This window comes from Penicillium cataractarum (assembly GCF_028827025.1).
Source record: "Penicillium cataractarum strain IBT 29864 chromosome Unknown utg000005l, whole genome shotgun sequence".
Classification (NCBI taxonomy): domain Eukaryota; kingdom Fungi; phylum Ascomycota; class Eurotiomycetes; order Eurotiales; family Aspergillaceae; genus Penicillium; species Penicillium cataractarum.
This window is the reverse complement of record NW_026622741.1, coordinates 5149294-5171296: the sequence shown is the minus strand read 5'-3', so window position 1 is coordinate 5171296 and position 22003 is coordinate 5149294. Positions and strand designations below refer to the sequence as shown.

General features: G+C 47.6%; 9 protein-coding genes across 9 annotated transcripts; 6 read left to right on the top strand and 3 right to left on the bottom strand.

Moving 5' to 3' along the window:
• Window positions 1-542: 542 nt before the first annotated feature.
• Window positions 543-2746, top strand: N7496_007576 (exocyst subunit EXO84; the record flags this gene model as incomplete). The annotated part of the gene is made up of 3 exons (XM_056700505.1): window positions 543-936; window positions 1022-2300; window positions 2371-2746. 3 exons carry the CDS (start codon window positions 543-545, stop codon window positions 2744-2746), a joined length of 2049 nt encoding a protein of 682 aa, XP_056555918.1.
• A 217-nt stretch (window positions 2747-2963) lies between these two features.
• Window positions 2964-3661, bottom strand: N7496_007575 (uncharacterized protein; the record flags this gene model as incomplete). The annotated part of the gene is made up of 3 exons (XM_056700504.1): window positions 2964-3106; window positions 3173-3284; window positions 3359-3661. The coding sequence occupies 3 exons, from the start codon at window positions 3659-3661 to the stop codon at window positions 2964-2966; spliced, it is 558 nt and encodes a 185-aa protein (XP_056555917.1).
• A 1706-nt stretch (window positions 3662-5367) lies between these two features.
• N7496_007574 (Alpha/Beta hydrolase protein) lies at window positions 5368-6394 on the top strand (the record flags this gene model as incomplete). Its single annotated transcript, XM_056700503.1, has 3 exons — window positions 5368-5941; window positions 6002-6242; window positions 6316-6394. 3 exons carry the CDS (start codon window positions 5368-5370, stop codon window positions 6392-6394), a joined length of 894 nt encoding a protein of 297 aa, XP_056555916.1.
• Window positions 6395-7801: 1407 nt separating this feature from the next.
• N7496_007573 (acetoacetyl-CoA synthetase) lies at window positions 7802-8729 on the top strand (the record flags this gene model as incomplete). The annotated part of the gene is made up of 3 exons (XM_056700502.1): window positions 7802-7990; window positions 8096-8147; window positions 8221-8729. 3 exons carry the CDS (start codon window positions 7802-7804, stop codon window positions 8727-8729), a joined length of 750 nt encoding a protein of 249 aa, XP_056555915.1.
• A 1176-nt stretch (window positions 8730-9905) lies between these two features.
• N7496_007572 (uncharacterized protein) lies at window positions 9906-11617 on the top strand (the record flags this gene model as incomplete). Its single annotated transcript, XM_056700501.1, has 3 exons — window positions 9906-10251; window positions 10329-10607; window positions 10689-11617. Coding segments are annotated over 3 exons (1554 nt in total), but the record flags the coding sequence as incomplete, so codon positions are not given.
• Window positions 11618-13381: 1764 nt separating this feature from the next.
• On the top strand, window positions 13382-14014 carry N7496_007571 (PaaI family thioesterase; the record flags this gene model as incomplete). The annotated part of the gene is made up of 1 exon (XM_056700500.1): window positions 13382-14014. The coding sequence occupies one exon, from the start codon at window positions 13382-13384 to the stop codon at window positions 14012-14014; it is 633 nt and encodes a 210-aa protein (XP_056555913.1).
• A 1965-nt stretch (window positions 14015-15979) lies between these two features.
• On the bottom strand, window positions 15980-16687 carry N7496_007570 (uncharacterized protein; the record flags this gene model as incomplete). The annotated part of the gene is made up of 1 exon (XM_056700499.1): window positions 15980-16687. One exon carries the CDS (start codon window positions 16685-16687, stop codon window positions 15980-15982), a length of 708 nt encoding a protein of 235 aa, XP_056555912.1.
• A 2991-nt stretch (window positions 16688-19678) lies between these two features.
• Window positions 19679-20251, top strand: N7496_007569 (uncharacterized protein; the record flags this gene model as incomplete). The annotated part of the gene is made up of 1 exon (XM_056700498.1): window positions 19679-20251. The coding sequence occupies one exon, from the start codon at window positions 19679-19681 to the stop codon at window positions 20249-20251; it is 573 nt and encodes a 190-aa protein (XP_056555911.1).
• Window positions 20252-20277: 26 nt separating this feature from the next.
• On the bottom strand, window positions 20278-21182 carry N7496_007568 (GNAT family N-acetyltransferase; the record flags this gene model as incomplete). Its single annotated transcript, XM_056700497.1, has 2 exons — window positions 20278-20634; window positions 20688-21182. The coding sequence occupies 2 exons, from the start codon at window positions 21180-21182 to the stop codon at window positions 20278-20280; spliced, it is 852 nt and encodes a 283-aa protein (XP_056555910.1).
• Between the last annotated feature and the right edge of the window lie 821 nt (window positions 21183-22003).

Below are 22003 nucleotides of genomic sequence, written 5' to 3'. Positions count from 1 at the left end.
GGACGATAAATTTGAGGGAGGATTTACGTTCTTCCGTCGGGCTTTCTCTCCCGGCTGGCCTTGACTATTGGTTAAGGAGAATATTGAGATACAAGAGTCGATAATGGGGATAGAAAAGTAGATATGGAAGTAGATAGAATACTGATTTATCAATTTAATAGATTATAGGGTCAAAAGTATTACAAATACCACAGTAATGGAGGAGATGGACATATACAGGCTGGCTGATCTTACTCGGAGATACCTTGAACTACTAGATACACCATACTATAGTCAAGCATAGACTATTAGGGACTTGAGTTTGCTCATATGTATTGATACAATCAATTAGATTATTTTGAACAATGTTCATTATCTTCAATTAACTCATAGTACTCCCCAATAACCATTCCAGGTATACTGACCAGAGTATACTTCGTCATCGTGCGCTATCCCCCTTTCGGGACTCCCCCAGCCCGACCGTGTTGACTTGACGTTTCCTCCCTTTCGACGATCCTCCCCTCCTCCAGTCATCTGTCCTCCCCGCCAATTGCCCGTACATCATGGAAGGCCGAGGCTTGACCCTTCGGAGCAAATCTCGTCGCCAACGGCCTCAGATCAGTGCTCCGAAACCCATCTCTGGGCCCCTTCCCCCCAATACCCGAGCCCCCGATGCTCCTCAGGGCTCCGTCCCCGCTGGTCGCGAGCGAGCTGCCCAGAGCGAGGCCACCTCCGATCTCGTGAAGCGTCGATACTCGACTCGATTCAATGCAGCTCCGGACTTTGATGCGAGTGCGCCCCCGGTGCCAGCACTGCCGACACAAGCACCTGGTGGATACGGAGGGCTGGGAGCTCCATCGGCAGTTCCAAGGCAACCATCGCCAGCGGATGGCGCATCGACCTCACCCAAGGTGGATTTGAATGCATTGCGAGATCCCAGTCTACCCGTGGAACGATGTAAGTATCCTGCGCCAGCTGTACAACTATCAACCGGCCTATACCTAGACCCCAAGCTGACAGGTGGCCCCCTCCACTCTCACAGACGTCGCCAACTTGCTCGCCAATGCATCCGAGGAAGAGATCCAGAAATACCAGGAAAGCCTACGAAAAGTCAAAAACCGAACCTCGACCGATCTTCAACAGAATGTCTACCAGAATCGTACCCAGTTCATCAAGATCAGTAAAGAGGCGGAGAAGCTCAAGGACGAAATGCGCACATTGCGCACCCTCATGTCGGAGCTCACCACTGCCCTCGGACAGACCACGGTGGGCAACACGCCCAACCCCATGTCCCCCACGGATGATCAGTTCCCCAAACGCAATGCGAACCGCAGCTCCGTGGCCAACCTGGAAAGCATGTGGAGTGTTCAATTGCAAACGTTGTGGAAGACGGTGGAAGGGTCCCAAAAGTTCTTGCCGGCGGTCCCCGGACGGCATATTGTGCTGGAAACGGGCAACTGGGCTGAGCTGGACTCGGCCACCTGGAAGCCCAAGAGGCCGGTGCACATCGTGCTGTTGAATGACCACCTGCTGGTGGCCGCCAAGAAGCGCAAACGTGTCGATCAGAACCAGCCCAACCAACGCGGCCCGGTTCCCACCAAGCTTGTCGCGGAAGAGTGCTGGCCACTTCAGGACATTGACATGATTGACCTGGCTGCGAATCTGGGAACGGGTGCCGCTCGAGAAGAAGCATTGGACCGTGGTATCGCCAATGCGATCAGTATCCGAGTGGGATCCAAACCATTTACTTACCGACAAGACAAACGCGACACGTCGACGAAGAATGAACTGCTTGCCACGTTCCGCAAAACCGTGGAGGATCTACGACGAAACTTGAGAACTGAAACCGAGGCAGCGAGCAAGCCCTTGGAGGCATATGGATACCTCGCTGGGCGGCACCTGTCGTACTCGCAAAAGTCGGAGCCGTTTGATCTTGCAGACGGTCCGCGTGATAAGTCCGATCTGCGCATCGATGTCGATGGCAAACAACAGAACCTCCGCTGGGTGGAGGGACAGGTTGACGAACTTGATATTGACATTGCCTTGCAACACTTTGAAGCTGCCGTGTCCAGTATTGAGCGATTGCGGAAGCTTGCCAAGGGACTTAAAGGGAATGCAATTGCTCAGGAAGTGATCAACGTCAAGGTTGACGGACGAGCGACGCGACTGGCCGGTGTGCTCTCGCGATCGCTGGTGGATACGCACTCGTTCCCGGGCGCGACCAAGACAAACGTCACTTGGCTCAGTCGCCTGGGTTTCGAGGATCAAGCGCGTGAGACTTATCTGAAGGCACGGACTGATGTGATCTCCAAACGTATCCGGTATGACCTTGGACCCCACCACCCCAATTGATTCTTCATCGGAACCTGCCATACTAACATGACTGAATAGAGCCTGCGTCTTCGAGGGTGATCTCCCACTCTACATCTTCCAAATTTCCTTCGTCTACTTCTCCCTGATCAAAAACACGATCAGCATCTACCAACAATGCTTCCCAAGCGTGATGACCAGCTCCTGCATCCGATGGGCAAAGACGCACCTCGACGGATTCAATGCCCTCCTCAGCCGCCAACTCAGCAGCGTGCAGCGCGGCACTTCTGTCTGGGACAAATGTCTTGACATTGTTCATGAACATGCTGCCTTGTTGACGGAGGTCGGTGTTGATTTCACGGACCTCGTGGCTCGGGGGTTGGAGGATCAAAGCGATGATGGATTGCGGACTGTCCAGCCTGGTCAATTGGCTGCAGCTCAGCCTCCTGTGATATAGCGACTTGGTGATATTACTGCGGCAGATTTATCTGAATAATAACATTACGAATTTACTCTGAGGAGTTTCAACATGACTGGAAAGACAAGTAGAAAGACGAATGGAAAGATGAATAGAAAGAATGTATGAATGGTGACATGCAACTGCTATCGTGTATCACTCCATGGTCTCGAACATCTAAAGATACAGGAAGAGACCCTACTCCAACACACTACTCCTACTCCTCATGAACATGTCGATCTTCCTCATCCTGCTCAGTCCACCACACGTAGAGACCGAAAATCTGCAAGGCAGCCGCCACGAGCGCGACAGACCAGAAAATGGTCCGGACACAGGCGCAAACTCGAACATCGGAGGGGGCTGTTTACGTGCAGTTAGTGTTTGTTGTCTACAGCAAGCAGCCACGGAGAGTATACTACTACATACAAGTCTCTTCCGCTTGTGCTAAGAGTTTAGCAATCTTCTCCAGGACGACGTCGCAGCAGCAGTCAAGCGACGGAGAAGGGAGGGGAGCCGCGGCGGACCCATTGATGAGAGTCTGTAAATCCAGTTGTCAGTGATCTGTGTTTCGACTTCTACAGTCCTGTAGCCCCCAATGCCACTTGGATCTACACATGTACGCTGTGTAGCAGGTTGTTGCGGAGCCAATCGTGCCACTTGCGCAAGGACACCTTCAACCTGAACAGATGCAAAGGACAGGCGAAGGATGAACCAGGGATGCTCGAGGGAGCGTCGTTGTTGAGGCGTTGTAGAGGCTCTGCTGATTGCCGAGCAGATGACACATGCCGGAGAGCTCTTGAAACAAAAGATGCATCTCATCTCATCGCTGTGGCATCCGAAGAGCGAGAGGACGAGAGCGTGCTCAGTGCATTCTCGAGGAAGCTGGTGTTCAGAGACAAGCTCTCGGGAGCCCATCGAGATCTCCTCCGCGACGATGTGGATGTTGATGGACTCGGGCAGTCGACAACGCAACCCGTGTGAGGTGAAATCATGGGTGTCCAGGTAGGCTTCCGGTTTGATGTCGACACCGCGTACATATGTGTTCGGACTGGTTCATCTCACTTACCGAAAGGAAGAGGAAAAGGAGGAGGGCGAGAAGACGAGAGAGGGGGCACGACGGTTTGCCATTGTGGCGAGGGTGTTGTTGTTTTTTTTTTTTGTTAAAAAAAGAAGAAAACAAGAAAAGGTGGTCTTGTCTCGCTGATTGGTTTTTGTGTTCTTGAGAGGAGAAGAGAATAAGTAAGAGATGAGGTGAAAGTGAGAGTTGGGAGTTGGGGGGTGCTCCTTCCCAGTTTGATGAGAGTCACGGACAGTGACACTTAATACGGTAGGAACGAGTATTCAAGAATGATCATATTTGAAACCACTTTCAGCTGACTTTCTATACTTCAAGCAAGGACTGAAAATACCAGAGCATACGGAAAGTAACTTGAGATCATTCTGTCCACCACGAAGATATAGAGATGAGTAACAAAAACCTGTTGGAAGCTAGTACAGTAGGCAGGGTCATGAATTGTTTCGCGTCCATATATGTAATTAGCTAGATTGCGAGATCTAGTTGAGATAGTCTGTACTTTGATAGTCTTGAAATGCTCTGGGGTATTGAATCTGCCTTGGGCGCATCTAAGACTAACCAGATACATAAACGCGAGACTATATCAGCCGCTATTCGTATTAGCTATGGTACGGATGTTAGATTAAGTCAATAAGCGGGCGATTCATTCGTGCCGTAGTACCATATACAGCACGTTAGGAACTGGCCAATCCTACCGTCATCGGCGATGATCTTCCGCACATCTGGGGCAACGGATCCAAGTCAAACCAGAAAGCACCTCCATCTGATAAGTCGTCGGCGACGATAGCGCTTTCAAATTCGCTGTAATTCCTTATTATACGCTGTACGTCAACATCTTCTGTAGTGTTAGGCTTTCGGGAAAATTATATGCCTAGATTGGACCTCGGTACTTCCTGTTTGAGGTAATTTGCTCGACCCACTTGCGAGATATTTCGATTGGGCCGTAGATCTGATTTATGTAGTTCACCAGACATCCAAACCCTAATCCATTTTTTATCACAGATGCTCCCAAATAGCGCTCTACTTGTAGACTCGTAAAAGCGTAACATTATATTGTTCATGTGGATGTAGGAGTCGAGGCAGTTGATTAACTGCAAGTATTGCACCGCGAAACCTCTACTGGAAAGATCAAGCAAGGACTTTAAACGTATTTTCCATATCAACAACGTTTCTCTATTTTGAAACGCGCATGAACTTTTGCTGTACTATACACCATCCTTCCTAGCCAGTGTAGAATTCCCTCAGACCAAATTTTGGGAGTCGGGCGTACATTACGCCGCAGATCCGATCAAGGTGGGTACTACTTGCGAGGTCCCCACCCCTGGTCTTACTTCCTCGCCATCCTTTCATCGTACCTACAACAGAAGGCGCGGGCAGGGTTCTAAAGTTCCGATGTATTTTTCAGTGATTACGAGGCGCAACTTGGAGTAGCCGAGGGACCGACATCTTAGGATACATGTGCCAGTAAATAGAATTAAGATAAGATACAAGCCGCCCATACTTCTACGACTTCAGAGGGACAACCGAAGGTATTCTAACACCAAAGATGGCCGTCGCAGGAATTGAACGTCGCGTGGACGTCAAAATCGCTTCATCGTCAAAAGAAATCATATGTGGATGGCTCTACTCGTCGCAGAAGTTTACTTCGTCGAGTCGCGGGCCAGCCATCGTCTTAGCCCACGGCCTCGGTGGAACGAAAGAATTGAAGCTTGATGTATATGCCGACTGTTTCAATCAGATGGGATATACATGCGTTGTCTTCGACTACCGCTGTAGTGGTGGATCTGAGGGCCTGCCACGAGGATTGATTGATTGGCATATGCAACAAGAGGACTGGAAAGCTGTCATCGAATATACCCGTCAGCTGGAGAACGTTGATCCAGACCAAGTCGGTCTTTTCGGAACGTCCTTCAGTGGTGGACATGTCATTCAGCTGGCCGCATTGGATAAGAAACTGAAAGCAGCAATCTCTCAATGCCCCTTTACTTCTGGCTGGAGGAGTAGTCTTTGTACCGGGGTTACAGTCGCACCGAGGCTTGCAGCGCTTGGTTTACTCGACGTTCTCTTTGGCTCGGACAAAAAGCCAATTACTGTATCGCTGACAGGGAAGCCAGGCGAGAGTAAGTAACGCCCATTGACTCTCAGACGACTAATAACAGGAAAGCTAACTTCTCACATAGCGGCTCTGATGAATGCACCCGACGTTCTAAGAACATTTCCACCTCTTATCCCTGAAGGCCATTCATTTCAACAAAGAGTTCCTGCTCGTCTTGTTCTAAAGCTTCCTTTCCTTAGACCAGGTTGCTATGCATCTGATGTTGAATGCCCGACCCTTTTTGGTATATGCGGCCGAGACTCAGTAGCACCTGCGAGCACAACGTTGGCATATGCCAAAGCCGCACCCAATGGAGTGATCAAGTGGTATGCAGATGTTGGCCATTTTGAAATTTATCATGGCCAAGCGTTTGAACAGGCTATGCATGACTATCGGCAGTTCCTTCAGGAATATCTTCCTGTCAAATGTCAAGGAGAGGAATAACCGAGTCAACCATGCTATTGCAACTGCGAGTTGATTTGAAGTTTAAGAAACCTATTAGTAGCATGTATTTATTAACCTCCTCTACCGTGGCCACAGATTTGATATGGGATACGTAAACGCGACATATGAGAGGGGTCCTTCAGCAGGGTTTGGTCACCATCAGAAGACCTTTGGTGCTTAACAGATTTATATTATGATGCTAAAAAATCATATTCTAGTGCGACGCGCCGAAGGAGACGTCGACTTCTTAAATATGCTACATACGACGATAGAGACCGTCTCAGATGATGATGGATGGGCAGAGCTCTCCAATATCGGCAATTTGCTAACAAAAAAATACCCTGACTTCGACTCTCGTACCTATAGGTATTCCAAAAGTAGCGATCTAGTCTCTGCCTTGCCACAATTTGATGTCATCCGAAACCAAAAGGAATTTACGTACGCGATAAGCGCCGGAAGCCCAAGAATTCTTCCGGTTGATATGATGAGCTAGTTTAACTCTCTCCTGTTCTATAAGATTGAGTTAGATTGAGCTGCAATCGGAGACTTCGAGACTTCTCGAGCGTGGTGCTGTCTTTAATCGTCAAGGCATGAATGGCAGGGCAGCTCTTCGCCTTGCCGCACTGGCTGGTTCACCGGACGCTTTGGAAAGACTTTTCAATCACAGTGCAAGTATTCATTTCCGAGACAAGCATAGCCAAAGATCTTTCTCACAGAGAGAAGCTCAATGCTGCAAATAGATACCAGAACGTTCATTCTCACATGGAAACCTGAGGATGTGGAATATCCATCATGTCTAACATTCTTCATCGCCCACTCCCAACTTCGATGTATCAATGAAGAACAATAATATGATGATATTCGTGCAGCGCGTTTTTCTGCTATGCCACCGGCGTCGGCCCTTGACCGCATGAAGTTGGGTATGGAATCAATTTTTCGAGCGCCTATTGACTGGTGGCCATTAAGTCAGCCTAGGATTCCCTGCCCTCATTTTGGAATACGATAGAATACTGCACGGACGAGTTTATGCAAACAAAGCACACCCGACGTCATGTGCCCTTCATTCAACATCAAAAGAGACAGCGTCGCAGCGATCTTGCCTATGCCACGTGGTCTATGATTTACTAGCTCAATCAAGAGCCTCCGTTGAACTGTTTTGTCTTGCTTGTACTATGGTGTCAGAGTAATTCTTTACGACGGAAGCCATTTTATGCCGGATACTTGTTTTCTTGTGAATCTCCTGGGAAAATATAGGTAAGCTTAATATTCGTTCCTGTACGGGCTGAATTAACCTCAAAATACCAGAATAGCTTACTGTTGATATATTTAGAGTGACTCACTTTGGCATTAGGCCCGGTAGATGTAGGAAATACGAAAACAAAAGATCTCCCCTCGCAAACCTGTAAATCTGGAGAATCTTGTTTCGGTAACTAGCACCGGAATGGTCCTGTCCGAGTCGCTCTTTGAATGGTTCTACGATAAGGGGTTCCCGTCCCACACACTACTAGTAAATATCTCTGGGGGAACAGATATCGCAGGTTGTTTTGCGCTTAAGAATCCTATCTCCCCCCTCTACACGGGCGGATTCCAGGGCCCTAGCCTAGGTATCTCGATTGCTGCCTTTGAACAGGTAGACGAAGATTCCTATATAGCTAAGGGAGTTGAGATAGCCGCTAGAGAACTAGGCGAATTGGTTATAATAAGGCCATTCCTAAACATGCTAGCTTAGTTCTAGGGGGATAAAGGCGGCAAAAAGTACTTTAATGCTTATTTCGCAAGATATGACAGTATGATGATTCCCTTTCCCTGCTTTCTCTCCCAATGTATTTTTGAAATGATCGGATGGCTGATATTAAACAGACGTTTGGACCCAGGGGGATTTTATTACGATGAATCCAAAAACAGGCCAAGTCACCTTCTTCGGCCGGTCAGACGGAGTCTTAAACCCGTCCGGCGTACGTTTTGGATCAGCAGAGATATACAATGTGATCGACACACAGTTCACTGAGAAGGTGGCCGACTCGATTTGTGTAGGGCAGCGTCGTCCGATCGATACCGATAAGTCCGTTATTCTTCTTATTTTAATGCGACCGGGATTCCAATTTAGTGTCGAATTAGCCGACCATATCAAAGAGGCTATTCGCAAGGCACTCAGTGCTCGTCATGTTCCTAAGTACATCTTTGAGACTCCCGCCATACCGGTATGGTCGTCCGTCCCACCCCTTGAGGCCTTACCTGACTTCATACCACCCACAGGTGACGGTGAACTTGAAAAAAGTAGAGCTCCCTATCAAGCAGGTCGTGCCTGGAAAAAGGGTCAAGCCCTCGGGCACTTTGTTGAATCCGGAAAGTCTTTCCTTCTACAATAGATTTGTGGATATAGAGAAAGTGGCTCAAATCGCCCTCACCTCTAGAGCAGGGGAATGAAAGAATCCCATATTTAAAACAATCTATCAGATATCAGTTGTCGGAAATTCTCACCAGGATACTTTTGATCAATTGAGATGGAGTAGTTTCATGACGTATGATAGCGTGGCTGTTATAATCAGCTGCCATTGGAACTGGTGCTAGTAAAGCTGCAAGAAAGGGCATAATATCTGAATTTAGGTAACTGAAATAGGTAAGATTCAACAGATGATATAATTGGTAGATGGAAGCAGACACTAAGCATTCTACGCAAGACTGATCATAGATCAATTGTGTCGTCGGACCCCATCAGTGTATCACAGCGAGAACAAAGAGTTTTTATCCTATAAAGGTTAAATAACTGGTCGTTCTTCAATAAGCATCAGAGGACGAGAAAAATTACATTCTTGAGCGGAAGGTACGTCAGATCTTTCACGTACATTAAGGTCTGGAACAAGTAGGCTTGGAACAGCAATGTTTCTTGCAATAGCTGATTGGGCGCCTGCGGCAGGGTTTCAGGCATGGCATCCCCGATGACCACAAGAACGTAGAATAAAATCGAGGCTATAGGTCCTTAATAATCTTTGCTTTCAGGCCTATCTACCTGACGGTGAACGGGGCCGGTCATGATCCATATCATGAGGGGTGCCTCCTAGAGAATATTCCGTAATTTTGGTAGAGGTAGCCTGGACATATTGGAACACAAAAATGTTTCATTTCTGCCGAGTGGCCTTCGGTGATTGACTATGTGAGGAAGTTTGCTATTTACCGAGGACCGGGGAAATTGAACAAGCTAACTTAATGTCCGTCGGACGTTTATTTAAAGGTTTTTACACTACCGAAAGTTAGTGCGTGAACACCCAATAAAAATATTCGCGGCACGACCTACCACTTCTGGCAGGTGTCGCCAATCACCAGAAGGATGCAAGTTGACCCGAGGAAACAAAGGCCCAATTGTACTTCGCCTTGAATATTATCTAATTATGTTTTCCTACATTAGATCAGTGAAATGCTATAAATTATACCTCACATATCGAAGTTAATCGAACGTTAGAAGCAAATACTCAGTCAACATCTAGAAGCACCGTTTGCAGAACCACTCGCCATTTGAAGTACTCAACACTTCATCGCCTCCTGAAATGGAATTCACTACAGAAGCGATCTTGAAGCCTCTCCGCCAGCGCGGCTTTGTTCAGGGAACCAAGTACTCCATCAATGGCATTCCCACGTGTCTTTCATTTACAGGTGTTCGATATGCTTTGCCATCAAAGCGATGGACAAGAGCCAAGCCTCTCTCATCGTCCTTCACTTACGGCACTAGAGAAAATCCAGGTCAATGTGCTTCCGTATCGGCGGTGTGTCCCCAAATGGAATGGGACGGAACCTTTAATGAAGCTTCATGGAGTGAAGACTGCTTCCAAACCAACATCTGGATGCCCAACGAAGATCCTCCGGAAGAGGGGTGGCCAGTTATGGTTTTTCTCCGTGAGTAGTGAAACAATAAGATCAAAATTTGAAAAGAATTCACCACGGCTAATAGGCAGCTTGTTGCACCTTTCAAGACGGAGGATGGCTTCAGTCAGGTACGCCAAACGAATTTAAGCCAGCGTCTTTGATTGGAGAAGGAGGCCTTAAGGCAGTGATTGTCCTGCCTGCTTACCGACTTGGCGTATTTGGATTTCTATATTGCGCGCAACTTGAAGAGGAAGCCAACGCCAACTTAAATTCTACGGGAAACCTTGGGTTTTGGGACCAGCGCTTAGCCCTGGAGTGGGTTTCTGAAAATATTTCCCTCTTCGGTGGTGACGCGAACAATATCACCCTCGCAGGTTACTCAGCCGGTAAATAATAACCCTCCCTAGCATCTTATTGTATGTCACAGTATATCTTGAAGCTGACTATCGCTTTTTTCCCATTCGAAGGGGCTTACTCCGCTTTCCATCAACTTGCATATGAACTCAATACTCCCACTAGATGCATCATTAAGCGTCTCTGCATGTGGTCTAATGGGCCTGGAGTCCAACCCAAGTCACCCAGCGAGGCGCAAGTGCAATTTGATCAATTAGTTACGGCGCTGAATATTCCAAATACCTTTTCGTCCACTGAAACTCTTGCCAAATTGAGGAGTTTGTCCTCGAAGGAAATTCTTCAAAGAGCACTCTCGATTCCCGCCCATCAATTCCGGCCTACAACCGACGGCGCATTTATCACTCCAAATGTTATTACCAATCTTGGAACCCTCGCACAAACTCTCGTCGAACGGAAAATCCCTTTGATGATTGGAGAATGTAGAGACGAGCACGTGTTGTACGAAATGTGGAGGCCTCCAGCTAAGAATACTTGGGAAGGACTGCGTGACCGTCTAATAGCAGAATACCCCGAGCACATTGCCAATGGCCTCATGGAAATTTACTTTCCAAATAGGGAGCTTCCGTCCAAATTTGAAGATTGGAAGCATGCTTTTGGGTTTCTTTATGCCGATATGCAGGTACACAGGCTTGGAAGAGGTCTAGTGAAGACGGTAGCCCACCATGGGGGTGAAGAGCTCCTATACCGGTATCGGATTGAGTATCGGATGAAATGCGTGGACTCCTTTCTGCCCGCGGAGCTAGGTGTGACTCATGGTACAGATCAGGCTATTTGGTTTTGGGGTGGCGGGCGGGCGATTCCCGAAGAAGAAAAGCTAGTAATAAAGCGAGCGCTTGTTGGTCCGCTCCACGATTTTGTCGCTGGTAAGCATGTCGACTGGGGAACTTCTGACTGCAGAACTATCCGAAAACTCACTAGCACGGGGGAAGTCGAGATTTGGAAAGATGCCCTCTGGGAAGAGCATGATCCTGTGTGGAATTTAGTCAGTGGCCACAAGCCAGTCCGTCCTTGAAATGGTTTCTACAATGAAATCAAGGAATTCCAGCAATCTGGACTATTCGTCTTGTAGTTGGTTATGAGGAAAACGTGTCTGCGCGAAATATGTTCGAACTCCTCTGTGAATATATGATAATATACATTAAGATATCGCAAATCATGTCTGATACTGGGGACAAAAAATACATCTAGCAAAATGGCCTAGCTTGTGCTACGTGTCAAGTTGGGTTGCTATAGTATCATCAGAGCTAGCGGCGCAAGTGAGACAAGAAACACCTAATACACTTTTTTCTGAGTTTTTGGGGACAAGGATATTAGTGTTCATAGACACTGGGTACCTTTTAACCATGCCTTGTCGTACGCATCTTACTGACTAAGACATAATTGCATGTCCCCTCTTTGAGACCCAGCAGACATTGGCAATGGTCTTGAGTACACGACGATACGAAACCTCGTAACCCAAGGCCTCAACCGTGCCATTTTCACTCTCGTCATTGAGCATTTTCCCATGTGTCTCTTCTTCAATCTGCTTCTGGCAATCGTTCATGTTTGTGTACTCTCCTCGGGGACTCTGGATTTTTTTGGATGGAAACTGTTAGCGCTTTAGAGCAGTATGTCAACTGAGCCACACCACAAAAGTCTCGTGGAGGCAGATGTTCCGGTGACCTTCATATATGGTTACCTCCATTTGCTGTTGCAGCTGGTGCCGAATACAGGAGTATCTGGAGCTGTTACCCTTTGACGACATATAGTTTATTGGCCTCTCCGCATTGGGCTCTCGGGGCTCCTTTAATTGGTTGATTAACCAAACCCTCCGACGGAGGCTTCTGCTCCCCGCAAATGCGGAGTAATCTCCACTGGAACCCATTCCAGGGACCATCCCCCGCAGTGTACAAGCCAGGAGCTGCAGGTAACCTTGAGAGAAAGATTTGGCACCGTCTGATACATGTCAGTTCAACAGCGTGACCTGCTTCGGCGGCTTAGCGGAGAGCATCTCGGTCGCAAAACCTCGATCACGATATTTCCGCGGTGACCACTCATTGCAACGCTGATGGCACCCACGGGAAGCCTACCGTGGGCTCTTAGCTGGTACAGTACCCGTTGATTTGATTGACTTTATTTTCCTCGGGCTTTTCGTGACTGAAGGCCGTATATAGCCACTGACAAGTATTAACCGAAGATAAGCTACCAATTGCATACATCTTTCCACCTGACGGGTATTGACCCTCCTGGTCCGTTTAACAACCTTCCTGTGCTCTCCGCGAACCGGACACTCCGTACCGCAGCTAGTCTCAGTTTACATCGACCCGTTCTATCAAGTTGCTAACCAAGGCTCGTGTAAGATCTGGTGGGGGGCGTTAATATCGTTGTCTCCAGTTGTATGGAATCTTACTTGGGGCACAGGTTCTTCCGAAATCCAAAACGAGCTAATGTGTATTTGGCGCTAATCTTGTTTTGGCTCGCGGTCCTGTGTCGGCGGCATCACCTGCCATTCATAGCTAGTCAGCCAATTTCCTGCGCCTCCCGGCAGTTACACGACCAGCCGGACTAACAAAACTAAGGTCCAATTTTCCCGTGAACATTCCGAAACATCTAAATTCAGAAAACTGATGCTTTTCAGCCACAGTATAAAATGCACCTCACAAACTCATGCCAATAGCGAATTACTTTGAACAATTTCTCGCTGAACATCATCTGTCCGGCAGCCTGGCGAAAATATTCCGACGGCTACATGGCTTCTCTTTACAATATGTCCTTGCAACCCAACGAATCAGTCCTTGCGGCCAATCTAGATTACTTTGGATCACTACCATGCTTTCAAAGATACTACCAGAGGTCCAACCTCTACCATGCGGCTCATTTTATGTCCCAGTGCAAAGATCTGCGCGCGACATCAAACTCTTTCTTCAATGAGACCATCAAATCTCCCAGTACCATTGCACATGCGGTGGCATTGTTCCACCAGGACGTTCATACTACTCACCCGGACACTGTGGCCAGTGACCGGATCATTGGAACCAGTATCAACAGAGATGATCCAGCATTTCTACTCTTTGTCCATGTTGGAAGCGGCCTCAATGGGTTTTCGGGCATGGTTCATGGGGGTGTCCTTGCCTCTTTGATTGACGAGAGCCTCAGTATCTGCGTTGAAAAGTACAGGGCTATTCTATCGAAAGAACGGCATGCTCTCTTTACAGGAAACCTGAATATATCCTACCACGTACCAGTTCAGTCTCCAGGTGTTGTTTACATTCGAACATGGCTTCGACGAAGGGAGGGACGAAAATGGTTTCTTGATGCAGAGCTGTTGAATAAAGATGAACAGATGTGTGTGTCTGCAAAATCATTATGGATCAGCGAGAAGAAGGTTACAAAGCTATGAGATTGGAGTGTAATCTAACATCGATAATTATTGACATTAACGATATCTTCGTGATGGGTCTATCGCCTTTCTCCTGCAGTGAAGTAATTGTTATAGATGCCTGCATGCTGAAGGCTTAATAGTTACGGTGTTCTTTCCACCATGGTCTTGCTATAAGTAAAGGATAACGCAAGGGGCAATTATGCGCAAGGAACGAATGTACTGTATTGTGATTGAACTAATCGTCGGAGATCTAAGATGTACGTGAGGTGACCCGGCTATATATTTTACCAGGAGTAGATAAACATCAGATCAAAATTGTACGTGCGGCAGCGGGGTTACACGACCTGCTCCATTGTTTGATGCCGTATTGGCTCAATGTAAAAGAAACATTGTCCGGCATCTGTCCAGAGCGATGCTTTGCTGGAAAAGCCTGATATCCTGTACTGGGGACTGCCTTCTGCACGCAGATCAGTTTCATCACTTTCATGATCAGTAGTTTACATGATTAATTCGCATCATATTTGTACCAAAACTCAAGCCTAAGGCTTGGAATGTGATAGGGTGACGGTCTCTTCACCAGCGAAATACGCTAAAAATGTATATTTATGAGTCCCTTATTAATATACTCAAGTCGAAATATCCTTTCTCACATATTCTACTGGCGGGCGAGCACACCTCGTCAAGAAGCGACCTTGAAGACACGCTATGGGGAGTAAGACAGCTCCAAATTTCGGCGTCTGATGGTTGTGTGAATTCCCACTCAGCTAGCGCTGTTGTCAAATCCATTGCCACAATACCAGTGCCCAGTCCTTTCCATCGATATAGCATGAGTATTTTTGCGGAAAATATCGTTTCGGTATAATTTTATCCAAGGACAACGTGGTTGTAACAAGATGCGAGTAGCTTCTCCATCTCACAAAATAGCGGCGTTTTATATCTTGTGCATCTCCCTCGCCCGGCGGAGAGGACCTGGAGATGCACCCAGCTTGAAGTATCCAGTGATTCTGGCACTAAAGACCTGTGGACTTCAAAATCTGTCCCGCGGTCATTCTCTAGCTGTGGCATGTATCTTGCGAGGATTGAAACATTTACAGCACAAGATAGTAGGAGAAAAAAGACAGTTCCGGGTGAGAGGGCCTCGAGATAAGTATCCACACGCTTGAGTGAAGTCAGTACCTGGATATTTGAGTTAGCTAATACTCTTGCTCCAAAGACCACTGTCTGGAAACAGAGTTCTCATTTACCTCTCCGAGTAACAATGAATGCCCCAGAACGTGTGGAAGGACCTTGTCGTTGAGGATTTCAGAGCCTAGGATAATATTAAGCAAATCGCGCTTTGCGTCTGCCTCTGGGTCAGCAAAAGCAAAGACCCACCCAGGTCAGCGGTTCTGGTCGTACAGAGGACCATTAACAGACCATGCATCCATATCATGGATTCAGCGTGGTACAGAAGCTGAAGGATCACTAATCTCAATAAAGTTGAAGGGAACATTGCGTAGAAATTTTCGAGCGTGTTATAGGCATCTTTCCACTCTCGGCTATCTGTACTCGGCTCTTGGAGGTCTTTGTCTATTGCTCTTGATTTACGCCATTAGCTTCGTAGGGCTGGATACGTTTCAAAACGCATGCGTGGATACCTGATTAGGGGACTAAAGATCCCTATATAAGATTCAGGATCTATACTATCAGCCGTTTTATGGATACGACAAACGGTCTCGATGGATCCGGAGAGATATGGAATGGGCGTACAGTGATTTAGTAGAATGGCGAGGACCCTGAAATGAACACCGCCGTCAGAACAGAACCCGACGACATGGATAACCCACCGTCGTGTCGAACAGCACGTTGAAAGTACCTTTGCTGCACGTCTATGCCTAGGAGAACACTAGCCCGGTGAGAATTAGCAGCAGTTCTTGTCCACGGGTAGCGTATGAATATAGGAGAAAAGCAAGATGCCTTCGCGGAATCAGGTCTGAAGAAAACTTACATGCGCTCTCGGTGCCTGTCGAGGCTATACGGAGACGAAACGCGGTAATTCATCGCATCCACAACAATTTTACTTGCAAGGTGGTTCCAGCGTGCCGAAGCCTTGATAAGGGGCGGTGTGAAGCACCACGTAGTGCTAAATAAGAGCAGTGAGAATGCGTCGGGGAGATTCGGTTCATAGTGACAGGAAAGCGTTGAAATCCGGGCCAGGGTGCTTTCTCGCAGATATTCCTTGTCAAATGCAGCCTTCTGTTGGTGTGATACGGGGAGAACGTGAGGTCTCAGCTCAAGAGCAACGGAAAGAATGCAACATAGCAGGGCTGGAGACAGCAATTCGGCTACCGAGGCCACAATAGCTTCCAGTTCTGAAAGTGGTTGATAGTTGTTAGAATGGTTATTGGCGAGGGGGCGAGACGAAATTGGTCTTGGTAGGCTGCCACAAATGCCGTAACAGCCCAGATCCTCGCCGACTGATAGCATACCATGAAGCAACAGAGTGGCCAATGAAGGATCGAGGCTAGTACCTGGCAGATAGGTAAACAGAGCCTGAACACTGCCCACGTCGGCAGCTGGGCTTGGGAAGCTGAAGCTAACACTACGACATTCCGGGCTAGTCTCTGACTCCTCCGAGGCTGCATAGGGCCCGATTTCCCAGTCCGGCCTGGGGGGCGACCTCGAGGCCGGATGGGTCTCTGTGTAGTGCATTTCAATCCCAGACGCTGACACTGGCGCAAACCTCGGCAAAGTCACATTGGGTCTTCTAAATGGTAATCATTCCTTTCTTAATTAGTCATTTCACAAAAGGGAGGTTCAAGCGGAGCGCTGAGACGGGCTACACAGCTCTCAATGTGATAAGCAAGGGGTCAATATTTACAATGAGAATGAAACATCGATCCCAAGCACGCTGGAGCGCTATGCACTGAGATGATGCGCCTGATGCCATGGATAGAGCAATTTCGACCGATCCGGCTAGAGCGAGTTCAAGTGAACCGCGCAAATCAGGGCCTTTGGACACCTTGAATATGGCGTTTTGAGATGGGCATCAACCACTGAGCCTTTGACGTGGATATTATGCCACAGTTCACAGGAAGATAGCGAGGCAGGAACGTGGAAGAGAAGTTGAAAGGCGCATCTTTGCGGAGTTTCTCATTCCCTTGTCATCCCACACTTTGCTGGCAAGTCCGATTCCAAGGGCCAAACGTGGCCTAAGGCAGAAGCTGACGTTCCGATCTTGGCTGCCTACTAGATTAGAAGCGGAATAGCGCAAGTTTTCTATGAATCCACCGTCGGCACCTTACTATCCCTACAGCTCTCCTTGCCCATGCTTTACATTACCCTCTTTTTCAACCGACCTCATTTTCTATAATTTCCTACACCTGCAATTGTATTCTAGCGTTATAGCTCTGCGCATACTTTCTGACTGATCCACTGTGATCTCTCAGCTACACAAATCTGTCCATCGTCAGTCAACAGCTCCGTGTCAAGAAGCCACTTTCGATCATCCTTTCGGCGAAATCATGTTCTGACATAAATATATAACACCTAGTGACGGAATCAGTGCATGGTAGGATATATTCAAACATGCTCTGTACAGTGATGGCCCTATTCTTCGATAATTCATCCCTGTCAATACAAATTCTATGGCTCTCATCTATGAAGAAGGCAAGCACAACGCCATGAACCGTGTCTAGGAATCAATCAAGCCCGTTTCCAATGTGCACGAAGGGTAAAAATGCTGGATCAGTTTCATCATTGACAGTACTTCTAATGGTTTCGCTGCTAACCATGGAGCCTAGGTCGTTACTGGCCATAGCGTCAGAACAAGGACGTATGTAGGGCTTTGTGTTGAAGAATGCCACAGGCCACGCAATTACAGTACTGCCATATTCGAAATCAGATTCCCTTTCGTCCACCAGAAAATAATCCTCCAACCCTTCGTGAAATAGGCTAGTTTGTATTTAGGTTAACTGTAGTTTAGCTGCTGGTCGTGGCTTGTCCACAGATTTTGTCACCGGTTATTAGTGTTTGGTACACGGTACTTCAGTCGACGGGCATAGATTCAGGTACACGCTCCAAACAATTACGAACTGTAACCGTATTATTTACAAGCCACGATGAGCAGCTAACCTGGATAGAAAGTAGCGCATTTTACGATAGGGTTGGAGAATTACTTTCTGAGCGGACGCGGGGGAATCTGATTTGGAATATGGCAGTAGTAGGAAACTTGATCGCCTCGTTGAAAAAGGGGTTTGACTTGGGATTTGGAACCCTGTGACCGGGAGTTTGAAGGGGCTGCGATAAAGAGTTTTGATCTTTAGTACAGTAGTAATATTGAAAGCATGCTAATGATGTACACAAATTGAGATCATCTGCGAGGAACCGGTAGATGGCAAGTACGGACAATCTGAAAAAGGAGAGCCGTACAACTGGCGGAGTGCTTCTGCAAGCAGTCCGTCGGGGTGATGTCTGGTGAGAAATCGGTCTTGATTTTGTCGGTTAGACTTGCCTCCTTCTGGCCGTAGTGACTAACCTTAATTGGCAGGTCACGCCGCTGACTGTGCAATCTGAATGGGACTAGAGCCAGTACTCCTGCGCGACCTGGCAGCAAGCACACGCTGATCTGGAGACCACACACATGCTGGACATACCAACATCGAAAAGAGCTATGTCGAACGTGCGCACTAGATCCTATACAGGCTGTTGGACCTGCAAAAAGAGGCATAAGAAATGCACTGGCGAACGTCCAATTTGCCAGAATTGCAAGGATCAACGTCGTACCTGTGAGGGGTATGAGATACGCCTCCGTTGGGGAACCGGAATTGCATCTCGTGGTCGGTTTACCGGCGCAACCAAGCCCACAGGAAGATCAACACAGGCCTTGCAGCACCAGTCGCAGTCACCACAGACAGAAGACTTGATCCGCTGCTTGCCACTCTCATACGAGCAAAGCTCCCTCCCCGGTTCTATGCTTGCAGCATCTCAAGATGGGGAAACGTCCTGGCTGGTAGGACGTGGCAAAACAAACTGCAAGCCGCCAGAGAAGACAAGAAGTGATGAAGCTCAGAAGATATTTCAACAATGTAAGCTCTTCAATCGATCCCCTTCTTCGTTGACAAGTGAAGTTTTGTTCATAAACCGGAAATATGTAAAGTTATCACATCAGGGTATCGATGTATCTACTCAATCCACTTCCCCGGGAGCCTTCTTGCTGAGCGTATAGTTCAACACTGTGAAAGCTCCCCCGCTTGCTACAGTATTTGCGTGGCTCTACAGGCTTGCCTGGTACCGGAGGGTGGTGCTCGTTTCTTAGAGCACTTTGATACAGCATTGAAGCAGTACCGGTTCGAAATCGCTAGTAGCGAGCTCAGTTTGTCCTGCGGGACTTTGATGGCAGGACTTTTTCTGTGTAACATTAATGTAAGCTTAAAACTAGGAATATCTAATTCTTACTGACAGGACTTCACATAGTTATTGAACGGTACGCCATGGACCGTACACGTGCAAGCCCTACTTAGTCTAATGGAAAGAACGACTGCCCGATCATGTGAGTTATGTATTTCAGGGCGTTTGTCTCATACTATTTTAGAAGGAATGGGTGTCCTGGAGATGCCTGCTTTCGTTCTAGGGCGCCAGTCACCGCTTCTGAATATATGGTATCGAGATTGTCGTTCCTCAGAGGCGGGTTCGATCGCAAAAATGGTTGGAGCGGTGGAACCTATCACTGGAATTCCTCGCAGTCTCTTGGATTTGTTTTCCTGTATTGGCCTCGGTGCAACGGAGGAAGACTTCTGGCGATGGCCGGGTGAAGTAGGCACATTTGTGCAGTCACATACTTGGGAAGCCTATCGTTACTCAGGGATCCTTGTCATGAGGAGCTATAGCCGGGTTGATTCGCAGACACTGATCGCCTCCAATGATGAAGATGTTTCAAGCCATGCGGATGCGATTGCGGTGAATCGTATTCTTTCTAGCATTGACGCGGTCTATGGGGCTAAGGCATGTGGAGTTGCCAGTGACGAAGCGATTCCTCATAATATAGCATATCCCTTATTTGTTGCTGGGTCACAGTCTCGCGTCATAGTTCAGCATGTTGCATGGAAGGAAACGATCAGGTCAAAATTTCAGGATTTGATTCAGTCAGACAGATATTGGCAGACCGAGAAGATATTCGATCTGCTTCAGGATGCTTGGGAGAGCTGGGATGCAGGACAAATATCCGATCCATTCGAAATGGCTGCTGAGCGCGGTCTCGAGCTTGGATTGCTATGATCTTTCCTGGCATTCTACGTTCAAAATCAAAGATCCAATCTGCTGCTTTCATCCCTCCCCTGATTACATATCATCACCCAGAGCTTTACCCTGCCTCCTGCTGCAGTGGCCGCTGTCAGTGAAAGGTCAACTAGCTCGGTCTCTTCATAGACCTCAAATCCAAAACGACGGTAAAATTGTACGTTCGCCTCCTGAGTGCATTCCAGCACTATCGGCTGTCCATTCGCATATGTAAGGACAGTCTCCATGACAGCCCTACCAACACCTTTGCCCTGCATGCTTGGATGTACACCAATAATCTCCAGATACCACAGTTTGCCGTTGAGCTGGCGACGGAGTTTGCTCAAGCACTGGTCATGGGCCTTATAGAAGATTTTCATTCGCTAAAGAGGATTTGTTAAATAAACGCAGAACCGAGGGCATTTTCGGCACATACCCTGTCATCTAAAGCAACATCTTTAGCCTCATCAAACAATTGAACCAGCCCTAACTTTATTAGACCCCAGACTTTGGACAACGTAAGTGGAGTCCGTCCTTTCGGCGGGTGGAGGATCGCAATTGCTCCGGTATCAGAGCCCGATGTGGGATATTGGCACGGCTCCTGGGCTTTTTGGCTAGGGTGGCTGGTCTTTTTAATTTCATCCACAGACGGTGACTGAAGTATGATCCTCTGTAATCGACAGAGCTGGACTCGACGTTCTTGAAGCTTCAGTACTTGCAGTTCCTGTGCACCCCACGTTTTCGATGCATCTGGACGGAGCCATGCAATGAGAGGGTCATCGGCGAAAGATAGACAAATTGTTCGAGCTGCGGCCGATATTTGGACTGAATCTGGCGGCTCAACGAGACTTAGAGTGGAACTTGATAAAGCAACCGAGCCTTGATCAAAAGGCAAATTCATACCTGGTGGGACCTCTAGAACTTCAAACATAGCTGGAATGCGTGGTAATGAGGGCCTTTATGGCTCAGAAGCTCGCCCCATTCAAGTATGAAGAATAGTTTTAGTTCTGAAATGCACGTTGATCAAGGCTGTATTTATAGATTGTCATCTCCCGAATCGCCACATGAAACTGATTTCGGAACGGTATGACCTTCTTCATGTGGCCTAGCGCGAACGACGAATTCCGATGCACTCACCCTCGCGTTCTGACTTTATTCGACTATTCACAGCCCTGATCACCGAAACCCTCCTCAGTTAGGCTATCCAACTTCCAATGCAAAATTCTATCACATCTCCCACCAAATGATGCCATCTATCAACTAACAAAATAGCTAATTCGTACGCCGATGAAATTGCAAACGCCCTATAAGCCTGTAATGATAGTATTAGTCAAAAACTTTAGCGTTGACACGGGATTATCGCGTCGCCTCATTTACTATTTACACTTCATGAAAGGGTTAAATACACGCGATATCACTATTACGGCGGGGCTCCTGCATCTAGCTAGGTTTTTGTTCTTCCTAGAGAGCTTCAAATTTTGATTTTCACCGTTATTATGGACTTCTAGGGCGTCTTTTATGCGAGGCTCATCATCGGTGTACGAATCGGCCATTTTAATGGTTGTTAAATAGGGTAAATTGGCGCAGCATGGAATGAAATTTTACACTGGAAGTCCAGTGCCACGGCAATATTCGGGACAAAGAATTTGCTCGTCCGTAGGATAACCATGGGCTAACAAGCAGATATTTCATGTTCTTACATTGAGGTGGAGGCTAATGGACAATCTTAAACAACAATCACGTCTTGTGATA